Below are 12,715 nucleotides of genomic sequence, written 5' to 3'. Positions count from 1 at the left end.
TCCTACCCTATTTTTTTTTTTTTAAGATTTACTTCTATTTATATGTGGGTGCCTAGAGTAGCAAAGAAAGCATCCATAATACTGATCTTAGGAAAAAGTTTTCAGTCTTTCACCACTGAGTGCGATCTGTAAAGTCAGCTTTGTTGTTTTTCATAAATACTGTTTATTATGTTGAGGTGATTAGCATAACTTAAATCTCAAGTCCACATTTCAGCTAAAGTAGCTCAAGATAAGGCAAATAGAAAAAACTGCATTCAGAAAACTCAACATTAAGCCAGGTGGTAGCACACGCCTTTAATCCCAGCACTCGGGAGGCAGAGGCAGGCGGATCTCTCGGAGTTCGAGGCCAGCCTGGTCTACAAGAGCTAGTTCCAGGACAGGAACCAAGAGCTACGGAGAAACCCTGTCTCAAAAAATCAAAAAAAAAAAAGAAAAAAAGAAAAAAATACAAAATAAAGAAAAACTGAAAAATTAAAAATCTAATGAGTGCTATCTACTTAGATTATAATGTAGAAAAATACATACCTTCCACTTAGTAAACAGGTCAGCAAGGAAACCATTCACAGCTTTCTCAAAGTACAAATCCCCTGAAACAAACAGGGAGAAAAGGGTGAGGATGTCATATTTTTCCTATTCATTTTTGGCTTGAACTATCTCTTCTAAATACAGTAAAGGAATCAGATCAAATAGAAAACAATGGGATCAGCTATATAAATATATACTTATTTATATCTATATTCTATGTGTATATTTTCATATGTATATATAAAGATAGTAAAGGTAGAGTATAAATGTGGTGACACACACCTTTAATCCCAGCACTGGAGGCAGGGGCAGGCGGATCTCTGTAAATTCAAGGCCAGCGTGGTCTACAAAGCAAGTTCTAGCCAGCCAGGGTTACATATTGAGACCCAGTCTCAAAAAAAGGGGGGGGAGCAAAAGGACAAAGTGAAAAATAAATGAAGGAGGGGGCTGCTTGCATACACTAGACAAACTAGACAAAACCCTACCATTGGGTTACATCCTCAATTCTATCAAATTAAATTTAATTATGGAGGTTCAGTGCTTCATTCATTAGCACAGAAAGTACAGTCAAATCTCATAATTACAGAGTCTCAGCTTCAAGGTAAACTCCAAATGTTTAAAAAGGAAGATGACTGGTTAATATGTTGTGTATTTCTAAACTCCAAATATGATGACTTTTATAGCCATGCTTAAAGTGTCTTAGAAGATAATTGGGGGGGGGGGGGGTGTGCCAAACCTAATGACCTGTGTTTGATTCCCCAGACCCTCCACAAGAGAAAGAAAACTGATGGGCTGGAGATATGGCTCAGCGGGTAAGAACATTGCCTGCTCTTCCAAAGGTCCTGAGTTCAATTCCCAGAAACCACATGGTGGCTCACAACCATCTGTAATGGGGTCTGGTGCCCTCTTCTGGCCTGCAGGCACACACACAGACAGAATGTTGTATACATAATAAATAAATATTAAAAAAAAAAGAAAACTGATTCCTGAAAGATGTAGGTACACATGCTCTCGCTCTCTCGCTCTCTCTCTCTTTCTCTCCTTCTCTCTCTCTCTCTCCCTCTCTCTCTCCAAGTAATGGAAGTTCAACAACAAAATGATTTAGTAAACCCTAGGCATTCATTGTAGTTCCTCCTAGCCATAATTTCCTCACTGATGCACAGCAAGCACTAATTTGCAATAAAAATTTGAACTGTGCAAATCATGAAACTGGTGGGGCAGTCACAGCACCGGTACCTCATAGTAGTTTTAGCATTCTCTGCTCATTATGTCATAATTCAAAGACAATGAAGCTGAAGCAAACTTGTTTTTCTGTGTTTGATAGAGAACTAAGTGAAAGACACCAAGTTGAGGGTAGTTAGTAAATGCCTGCTCATAGGGTAGAAAGATTGTGAATTTGAAGACAGTCTGGGTTATAGAGCAAGATCCTATGAAAGCATAGAAAGTAGAAAAAGAAATTGGTGGTACCTAATCATACTAGAAGTGAAGCTCTGAGAATTCAGGATTTTCATTAATACTTTACGGCACTTCCTGGAATTCATATTCTGCTTCTGCATCTGTCTTTCCAGATATCTACGCAGTTTATATAAATAAAATAGAAGAACTAGTAAGATGGCTCCGTGGATAAAAGCATTTGTTCCCTAGAATCTATGCATGAAATCAAAAAAGAACAGACCCTCTACAAAGCTGTCCTCTGACCTTCATCTGGGAATGTGGGCATACATGAACACACAACATATTAAAAAAGAAAAATGTCTAAAAAAAATAAAATAGCGAAGAACTGTGCAAGGCAGTACATTCTTGAAATCACAGCACTTTGGAGGTAGAAGGAGAATCAGTTCAAGGTTATTCTTGGCTATAGGGTCTCACTATCTAGCTCTGACAGGAATTTGCTGTGTAGACCAGGCTGGTCTTTTTTTTTTTTTTTTTTTTTTTTTTTTTTGGTTTTTCGAGACAGGGTTTCTCTGTGGTTTTGGAGCCTCTCCTGGAACTAGCTCTTGTAGACCAGGCTGGTCTCGAACTCACAGAGATCCGCCTGCCTCTGCCTCCCAAGTGCTGGGATTAAAGGTGTGCGCCCACCACCGCCTGGCCAGACTGGTCTTTAACTCACAGAAATCAACATGCCTCTGTCTCCTGAGTGCTGGGATTAAGCATGCACCTCCACCCCTAAGCTGTATCTCTGTTAGGTAAAGGGCTTGTTTAGCATACACTGACTCCAGGTTTGGTCTCCACCGCACAGCATAAACTGGGCAGAGACATGAACACCTTTAATCATAGCACTTGGGGGACTGAAGCAGGAGAATGGGAAGTTCAAGGCCATCCTCACCTATATGAGACCTTTTCTCAAAAAACAAACAGTAATAGAAAGAACAATGAAAAATGATAATAAAAGAGAACTAAAGAGGTTTGTCAAGAAAGCAGGACACATCTTTAGAGAACTTCAAATGCTTACTATAAAATGATACAGACTTGGGGGAAACCAAAAAATTTTCTCCAGTGGCAGTTACAATCAGTACTTAGGGAACAGTACCATAAATATCAAAATCCCACATTTCACAGCTCATCTGAATAAATATGTAAACCATAGCCGACGTAGAACGGAACACCACCTGTAACAAAAACATAATTGCATTAAAAAGCAAATGATTCATATCCAATTTCAGTTCTACAGAATGAATAGGGTGTCAGAGTCTGCCACATAGTAATACACTCAACATATCTGCCTATATTTAGTCGTTACTATTTAGAGAGAGAGAATGTGTGGTATGTATGTATGTATCCATGTAGTGAACACACGTGGAGGTCAGAGAACAACTTGCAGAGTCAGTCCTCCCCTTCCACTATGTAGGTCTCAGGAACTCAGACTCGGGTTATCAGGGTTGGTGGTAAGCACCTTTACTCACTAAGCCATCTCACTAAGTTATGTAATAACTTACTTAGTGAGTTAATTATGCAATTAAAAATAGTGTACATGCCAGGACATGGCGCACACCTTTAATCCCAGCACTTGGGAGGCAGAGGCAATCAGATCTCCAAGTTCGAAGCCAGCCTGGTCTACAAAACAAGTTCCAGGACAACCAGAGCTGTTATTCAAAGAAACCCTGTCTTGAAAAACAACAACAACAAAATGGCAAAAAAGTGCACACATATTGAAAACTTAAAAGCTAACATCTACAAGTTCTATAACCTATAACAGCAACCTGCATACAAAATATTCTAGTCAATAGTGGCACAATGTTATAGGAACAACCAACTACCACGGGAGGGGGGCTTTTTGTTTTGTTTAAGGACCACTACATGAGATAGAACCCATACCTGACATCACTAAAGTGGCCAGGATCCTGCAACTAGATATGTCATTGGCCTATGGAAAAAACTATTATTATTCTACAAAAGGAACACAGGAATAAAATGACTCTTGATGATACACTGCTATATCCACAGTTAACAAGCTCACCAATCCTCATCAGAGATGTTTCTTGCAGTAGATAGGCATTAACAGAGACCTACAACTAGACAATGTGCAAAGAGTGAGAGACTCTGGAGCAGTCTTAAATGGGATGCCTTCATCAGCCCCTTCCCTTAGAGCTCAGGACCTATTCGGAAGAAGTGGAAAGATTACAAGAGCCAGATGTGGTGGATGATTCCAAGGAAATCGTGTCTTTCAGATACAACAGCACCAATACACACATGAGCTCACAGAGATTGTAGCAGCACACAGAAGACCTGTAAAAGTCTGTACAGGCTCAAGCAAGCCAGGATCCCAGCAATGCAAGGTGAAAGTGGACATGGTCCCACCCCTAACCAACAAGTTATTTGCAATTGATATCTACTCGCAATGGGAAAATCAGTTTCCTCCAATGAAGTTTAACAGGTATATCAACCATATTCCAGGGAAGGATCCATGCCCAGTAGTAGTGGACCATGGACCAGCACAAAACAAATTCTATGTTTTGTGTGAGTGCTTTTTGTTTAGTTTTGTTTGGGCTTTTTTTTTTGTCTTATTGATTTTTTTCATCATTTTGATTTTCATTTTTGTTTTTGAGAGAGAGAAAGAATATAAAGTTGGCAGACAGGGAGGTGAGATGGTTTGGAAAGACTTGAGGGAGGCAGAGAAACCTGATCAAAATATAGTATATAATCTGTCTTGAAGCAAAACAAAATACATTACACAAAAATTTTTTTAAATAAATTATTTATTTTTACTTGCATTGCTGTTTTGTCTGCATGTTTGTCTGTGTGAAGATGTCAGATCTTGGAGTTACATACAGTTGCTCGCTGCCATGTGGGTACTGGGAATGAACCCAGGTCCCCTAGAAGAACAGTCAGGGTGCTCTTAATCACTGGGCCATCTTTCCAGCCCCATTATACAAAGTTTTAACAAAAATAACAATAAACAGAGCAAACTCTGATATGGTGGCTAATGCCTGTAATCCTGTAACTCAGGAAAGTGAGGCAGGAATACAGTCAGTTCAAAGACAACATGGGCTAAATAGCAAAATCCTGTGTAAAAAATCAAACAAAACATTACTACTTGGAGTAAATCTTGGGGTTGGGGTTTTTATTAAAAGAATTCTCTTAACTATGAAGTGGTACTTGGTCCTTTTTTTCCTTTTGGTTTTTTGAGACAGGGTTTCTCTGTGTAGCAGTCCTAGCTGTCCTAGAACTCGCTGTGTAAACCAGAGATCTGCCTGCATCTGCCTCCCTAGTGCTGGGATTAAAAGCATGCGCCCGGCAAAGTGGTACTTCTAAGGGCGAGCTTTACCCATGCGTTCTTTCACTTAGCTGACAGAATGCCCAGTGGTGAACTACCTGTCCAGCATTCAAGAAGCTCTGATACCCAATACTATACAAGACTGAGTGTGTGTGTTGGGGGGGCATGTGTTTACAATCCCAGCACATGGAATGTGGGGACAGGACTGTTGGGAATTAAAGGTGATCCTTGGGTACATAGCCAGCATGGACTACATGAAACCCTACTTCAAAAAACCAGAAGCAGAGGCTGGAGAAATGACGCAGTAGTTAAAGCACCTGATGCTCTTGCAGATGACCCAGGTCAAGTTCTCAGCACCCACATCAAGGCTCACAACTGTCTTTAACTCCAGTACTAGGAGATCCAATGACTTCTTCTGGTCTCCATGGGCATGTACATGGTACACACATATGTATGTGACAGGCAAAACACTCATACACACAGAAATATGGCATAAGGAAATGAAACCAAAAAGGTCACTCTGTAATCTTACCCTGGTCTCTTCACTGATGTAACCACACATGACCTTCTCATTCTTGACCCAGAGCTCACCAGCCTGCGCTCTGAAAGGAGATACACATACAAGTTATTGTTACCACTCTCTTCAGGTGGCTCGCTCGCTGTCTTCTAAGTGGTATGAGCTAGCCTCCTGTGTCTGTCATCTAGGTTCACATGCACTCAAACGTCTGATCAGTTATATCTCTCCAAAGAGAGCTCCATGAGCAACTTATCTACGATAAGCAGCTTTCGGGGTCCTGAACACACACAACAGGAGTCCACAGAAAACAAACAGGTCTAGAAACTGGGCCTCTAGAGCACAGAGACCCTCAGAAATAATACACAAATTATCTGAGTACAGATTTTATAGTTTTGACCAATCCTCAAAAAACAAGTGTCGGGCTGGAGAGGTGGCTCAGTGGTTAAGAGCATTGCCTGCTCTTCCAAGGGTCCTGAGTTCAATTCCCGGCAACCACATGGTGGCTCACAACCATCTGTAATGAGGTCTGGTGCCCTCTCCTGGCCTGCAGGGATACACACAGACAGAACATTGTATACATAATAAATAAATAAATATTTAAAAAAAAAAAAAAAACAAGTGTCAAGGCCGGGCGGTGGTGGCGCACGCCTTTAATCCCAGCACTCGGGAGGCAGAGGCAGGCGGATCTCTGTGAGTTCGAGACCAGCCTGGTCTACAAGAGCTAGTTCCAGGACAGGCTCCAAAACCACAGAGAAACCCTGTCTCGAAAAACCAAAAAAAAAAAAAAAAAAACAAAACAAAACAAGTGTCAATAACAACTGGCTTTTTTTTTTTTCTTCTGTTTTTTGGGGTTTTTCAAGACAAGATTTCTTAATGTAGCCCTGGCTGACCTGTAACTCACTCTGTAGACCAGGGTGTCCTGGAACTCACAGACATCCACCTGCCTCTGATTCTCAAGTGCTGTGATTAAAGGCGTGCGCCACCCTGCCCAGCAGTTCCTTTCTTCTACTTTCATGGTTCCCCTTCCTAGTTTCATGATTTACAAATACACACTCAAACAGTTTCTGTGACTGAGACACTGTACTTGTCCTTCTAAGTCTAGCTTGTTTTGCTTTACATAAAGTTATCTGAGTTCATGTATTTCCTGCAAAATGTCATGATTTTATCTCATTATTTTGTTTGTTTGGTTTGGTTTTTAGAAACAGGGTTTCTTTGTGTAGCCTTGGTTATCCTAGAAGTCACACTGTAGACCAGGCTGGCCTTGATCTCACAGAAATCCACATGCTTCTGCCTACCAAGTGATGAGATTACGGCATGTGCCACCATCACTTGGCAATTTTATTTTTAGTGGTTCCATCAAAATCCCATTAGGTATGTATGCTATTTTCTTTAGTCATTCATCTGTTGATAGACATATAAGATGACTCCATTTCTTAGCTACTGACTACAGCAACAATACAATTGGATATGCAAGTATGTATGAGTAGGGATTAAGAGTCCTTCAGATAGGAGGGTGACTGGTGGCACATGCCTTTAATCCCAGCGCTTGGGAGGCAGAGGCAAGCAGATCTCTCTGAGTTCAAAGAGAGTCTGGTCTACAGAGCAAGTTCCAGAACAGCTCTGTTACACAGAGAAACCCTGTCTTGCAAAACAGAAAAAAAAAAAAAAAAGGAAACTGAGGTTGGAAAGAAAACTCAGCAGTTAAGAGCACTTGTTGCTCTTACAGAGGACCTGGGCTCAGGTCCCAGTACCCATGTGGTGGCTCACAACTATCCATATCTCCAGTTCCCAGAAATCTTTTGACTTCTGGGAGCACCAGTGTGCATATGGTACACATACACAAATGCAGGGAAAACACACAGACAAACTAAACTTAAAAAATAATTTAAAAAAATAGCCAACTAATTAAAATAAACTGGTATATCCGTACAGCAGAATATCATGGAATCATTACAATATTGCTTACACTGAGCTGTAAATGCACAAGCACTATATATAGCAAACATAGACTACATCGTGAGTTCCAAGCTAATCTAGGCTAATGTAATACTCTGTATCCAAAAAATAAAAATAAATTAAAAAATGGGAATGAAGATTTGTGGCAGAGTACTTTCCCAGCATGTGTGCGGCCATTCCCACCACAAAACAAATAAGACAGTAAAGAAACGGCAACAGTAGGCAGGGAGTGTTCCAGGGCTGGAGCTGTTGGGGGGTACGTGATTGACTAGTATACATGAGGCCCTGGGTTCCAACTCTAGTACTGAAAAAAAACATGGGGGAGAGATTTGAAAAGTCTCTTTTACTAAGATACAGAAACCATTTTAAATACAGTGATAGTGAAGCAGCCCAGGTAGAAGAGCAACGCGTGACAATACTGTGCTGGTTGTTCTATACCTGTAAACAAGTATCCTAATCTGTAAGACCGAAGGTGTGATAACATGTTAACAGTTCCACTTCTAAATTATGTAATTCGCACCTCGTGTTACAGCAGTAATTCTGAAAGCAGCCAGGTGTGGGGCCAGCGCCTATCTCCTAGCACTAGAGAAGTGAGAGCAGAAGGCTCAGGGGCCAAAAGCCGACGACACTGAAACTGACGCCAGCCTGGCTACGCGAAACCAGGTCCCAACATTACAAAAACAATCCTAAAACTGCCATCACGCACTTTGGTTCTTCTTCACTTGTATCGTGCAGGTTAGCATGTGCAACACTTGTGCCCTTTACTGCAGATTCCCACGGGCCTCAGGTGTCTTATTCAGCTGACTTCCTGCACTAAAGCCCACTTCTGTTTACCATCCAGTAAGCCGAGAATGCCACGATACTTACCTGATGCCAGCAAATTCCACTTTCTGAGTGATATAGGCACAGGTGCTCACCTAAGGGAAGGAGAAAACAAAAGGACTCAACCCATCGGGCCACAGAAAGTCACACACAGTCCTGTGCTCCAATGTGGGTCTCTGTTTCTGTCTCCTTTCATCGCTTGCTGAAGGTTAATATTCAGGAGGATGCCTAGATGTTTTTCTTTGGGTTCTCCTTATTTAGCTTCTCTAGGATCACTAATTATAGGCTCAATGTCCTTGGTTTATGGCTATAAACCAAATATGAGTGAGCAGGAGCAGAAGGAGATAGAGCACGAGCAAGGAACTCAGGACCGCGAGGGGTGCACCCACACACTGAGACAATGGGGATGTTCTACTGGGAACTCACCAAGACCAGCTGGCCTGGGTCTGGAAAAGCCTGGGATAAAACCGGACTCTCTGAACATAGAGGACAATGAGGACTACTGAGAACTCAAGAACAATGGCAATGGGTTTCTGATCCTACTGCACGCACTGGCTTTGTGGGAGCCTAGGCAGTTTGGATGCTCAACTTACTAGACCTGGATGGAGGTGGAGGTTCCTTGGACTTCCCACAGGACAGGGAACCCTGATTGCTTTTCGGGCTGAGGGGGGAGGACTTAATTGGGGGAGGGGGAGGGAAATGGGAGGCGGTGGCGGGGAAGAGACAGAAATCTTTAATAAATAAATAAATTTAAAAAAAAAAAAAAGAAAGTCACACACAAGAGCTCCTCTTGGCTTTAAAATCTCCTCCAACAACAAAATGCTGGGCATGGTGGTGCACGCCCTAATCCCAGCATTCGGGAGGTAGAGACAGGTGGATCTCAGTGAGTTTGAGGCCAGCTTGGTTCCAGGACAGACTCCAAAGCTACACAGAGAAACTTTGTCTTGCAAAAAAAAAAAAAAAAAAAAAAAAAATACTAAAGAGTTTTCAGTACAGGGTTACAATTCTGATGAAGTAGGCATTTTAAATAGAAAAGGTTCGGGCTGGAGAGATGGCTCAGAGGTTAAGAGCATTGCCTGCTCTTCCAAAGGTCCTGAGTTCAATTCCCAGCAACCACATGGTGGCTCACAACCATCTATAATGGGGTCTGGTGCCTTCTTCTGGCCTGCAGGCTTACACACAGAATATTGTATACATAATAAATAAATATTTTTTAAAAAATAAATAAATAAATAAATAAATAGAAAAGGTTCAATAAAAATAAGTAAGTGGGTCTGATGGTACATGTCTTTGGTTCCAACACTCAGAAGGCAGAGGCAGAATTGTCAGTTCCAGGGTAGCATTGATTACACAGCATGTTCTAGGCCAGCCAAGTCCACATACTGAGACCCTTCTCAAAAGCGGGATGAGGAGTGGGGATGGGGTTGAAAGAGTGCTCTTACAGAGGAACCAGGTTTGGTTCCCAGCACTCACAGGGAAGCTCAGTCTGTAACTCCCGTTCTAGAGGATTCACTATGCTCTTCTGACTGGTAAAAGCACTAGGTATGCATATAGCCATACACACAAAAATAAAAAAGAAAATAGAAAAGGATATAGCCAAATATGTACAGTAACTACTTGTGGATGCTAGAATAAGAAGGTATTTGAATGGCTCTAAATTTATATGATAAACAAGGACAATCCATGTCACAGAAAAGACAATATGCTGGTTTTTAAAAGACCATATCTTACCAAACTCTTCTTCAGTCGCCACATATCCCCACGGCCAATGTACTGATCCTTAAAAGTCAATTCCACTAGGTCAAGAGTCACATCCTAAAAGAGGATAATCACACTTTTGTATTCCTTTGTCACACTTTATAGTCAAAATATGATATCCACACACTGAAAAAAAAGTGCAAAAAAACAAAACCTTTGGACAATTACTGAACAGCAGAACTCACAGAATTCTCCGCAGCAAAGGCAACTCAACCACGCCCTTGGCATTTGTACAGCACATACTATGGCAGCAGCCATGAAAAGGAGCCCCCGAGGACCACTTGTGTGCCTCAGTCCTGCTGCTGCTGTTTGACAAAGGGTGTTACTGCCTCACATTGATGAGCTCCAGCAAGCCTCTCTGCCTTGAAAGATACCATTGGTCTGTCCGCTTTATTTCACTATAGAATGCATATCATACCCTATGGATAATTATTTTGCCTATCAAGTATCAATTAATAAAGAAAAATGCAAACCTGGATGTGGTGCTGCACGCCTTTAATCCCAGCACTGTGGAGGCAGAGGCAGGCAGATCTATCGCTGTGAGTTCGTGGAGTAGGAGGGTCTTTTGTCTATGTGTTACTTTAATTGGTTAAATAAAGAGACTGCCTTGGCCTTTTGATAGGACAGCAGCTTAGATAGGCGGAGTAAACAGAACAGAATTCTGGGAGGAAGAAGGCAGTGTGGCAGACGCCATGGCTCTCTTCTCTGAGATGGACGTTGGTTAGACTCATGTCAGTAAGCCACAGTCAAGTGGTGATACACATTAATGGAGATGGGTTAAACAAATATGTAAGAGTTAGCCAATAAGTGCTGGAGAGGTGGCTCAGCGGTTAAGAGCATTGCCTGCTCTTTCAAAGGTCCTGAGTTCAATTCCCAGCAACCACATGGTGGCTCACAACCATCTGTAATGAGGTCTGGTGCCCTCTTCTGGCTTTCAGCTGTACACACAGAAAGAATATTGTATACATAATAAATAAATTTAAAAAAAAAAAAAAGAGTTAGCCAATAAGAGGTTAAAACTAATGGGCCAGGCAGTAATTTAATTAATACAGTTTGGTGTGGTTATTTTGGGTATAAACTAGCCGCGTGGCGGGGAAGCAGCCCGCCGCTCCTATTACTAAAGAGTGCCACTCTGCAGACCAGTCTGGTCTACATTGTTAGTTCCAGGACAGCCAGGGTTACATAGTGAGACCCTGACTCAAACAAACAAACAAACAAAAGAAAAAAACTCAAAGCCAGGTACAGTGATGTATCTTACACTCCCAGGAAGCTGAGGGAGGAGTGCTAGCAGGTCTAGGCATGCCTGGGCTATATATCAAGTTCTATGTCAGCTGAGCTAAACAACAGACTCTGCCTAAAAAAAGAAAATAAACATGAAGGGCTGAAAAGATGGCTCAGAGGTAAGAGCACTGACTGCTCTTCCAGAAGACCCAGGTTCAACTCCCAGTACCCATATGGTGACTCACAACTATCTAACTCCAGCTTCAGGGGAATCCAACATCCTTTTTTGGCCTCTCTGGCCATCAGGCATACATGCAAGCAAACACTCAAATAGATAATAAAGATAAATAAATGTTTTTAGAAATAATAAAACAATTTAAAAAGAAAAAATGGACAGAATATATAAATTAGCAATTAAATTGAAAATTATAAATACATTCTTTTATATAAACTAAGACAAGCTTTTTGGGAGGGGGGTTGGTTTTTTTGTTTGTTTTTTCGAGACGTGTTTTTTCTGTAGCTTCGGCGCCTGTCCTGGAACTATCTCTTGTAGACCAGGCTGGCCTTGAACTCACAGAGATCCACCTGTCTCTGTCACCCAAGTGTTGGGATTAAAGGCAGGCACCACCACCGCCCAGCAAGACAAGCTTTAAAAAGTGAGGACTTAAATGCAGCCTACATACCAATAATGTTTAAATGACCTATATCTGACCACTTAACAATATAGCACTACACTTAACAACCTCATTTCCATCATCACCTAACCTTTGAGGATAGGTGTTAATCACTATAAAAAGAAATTTCCAAAACAAAAAAACAAAAAAAAGTCCAAAACAAAAACTTACTTTGGGGTCTACAACATTCACATAGACATCTTGGTAAGGTCTTAGCCGGAATACTTGAGTCACAGTCTGGTCCACACTGATAGTTTCTAAAACAGAAAAAAAAAATTGGTTCAGTTAACACATTTTGATCATTTGCTTTGGCCTCTGCCTTCCAGGACATGAAATTTTAAACAGTTCTCTACAGGTGATACAAGCCCAAGCAGTAACACTTGATTTAAAGTAATGAAAAGCACCCGGTGTCAGGTCCCTTTGTAATTCCAGCATTTGGAGGCCGAGGCAGGAGGACTGAAAAGCCTGACTGGGCTACTTCAGCAGTTCTTGCATCAAAAAAGAGCTGGAGCTGGAGAGGTGGCTCAG

At 41.5% G+C, this 12,715-nt stretch overlaps 1 protein-coding gene across 15 annotated transcripts in view; it reads right to left on the bottom strand.

Moving 5' to 3' along the window:
* The window catches only part of LOC121459396 (GATOR complex protein DEPDC5), a 124,494-nt gene that overhangs the window by 99,175 nt on the left and 12,604 nt on the right, over nucleotides 1–12,715 (bottom strand). For all 15 annotated transcript variants that reach the window (XM_041669107.1, XM_041669106.1, XM_041669121.1 and 12 more), the window contains 6 exons: nucleotides 12,359–12,444; nucleotides 10,266–10,349; nucleotides 8,580–8,629; nucleotides 5,772–5,841; nucleotides 3,056–3,134; nucleotides 526–587 (listed from right to left, as the gene is read on the bottom strand). In XM_041669107.1, coding sequence (XP_041525041.1) covers nucleotides 526–587; nucleotides 3,056–3,134; nucleotides 5,772–5,841; nucleotides 8,580–8,629; nucleotides 10,266–10,349; nucleotides 12,359–12,444 — 431 coding nt within the window. The remainder of the gene's footprint in view (nucleotides 1–525; nucleotides 588–3,055; nucleotides 3,135–5,771; nucleotides 5,842–8,579; nucleotides 8,630–10,265; nucleotides 10,350–12,358; nucleotides 12,445–12,715) is intronic.

This window comes from Microtus oregoni, unplaced genomic scaffold, assembly GCF_018167655.1.
Source record: "Microtus oregoni isolate MIOR12 unplaced genomic scaffold, Mior012 000019F_ref0000042, whole genome shotgun sequence".
In the NCBI taxonomy this organism is placed as follows: domain Eukaryota; kingdom Metazoa; phylum Chordata; class Mammalia; order Rodentia; family Cricetidae; genus Microtus; species Microtus oregoni.
The sequence above is the reverse complement of the archived record's forward strand: the minus strand, read 5'-3'. Positions and strand labels throughout refer to the sequence as shown.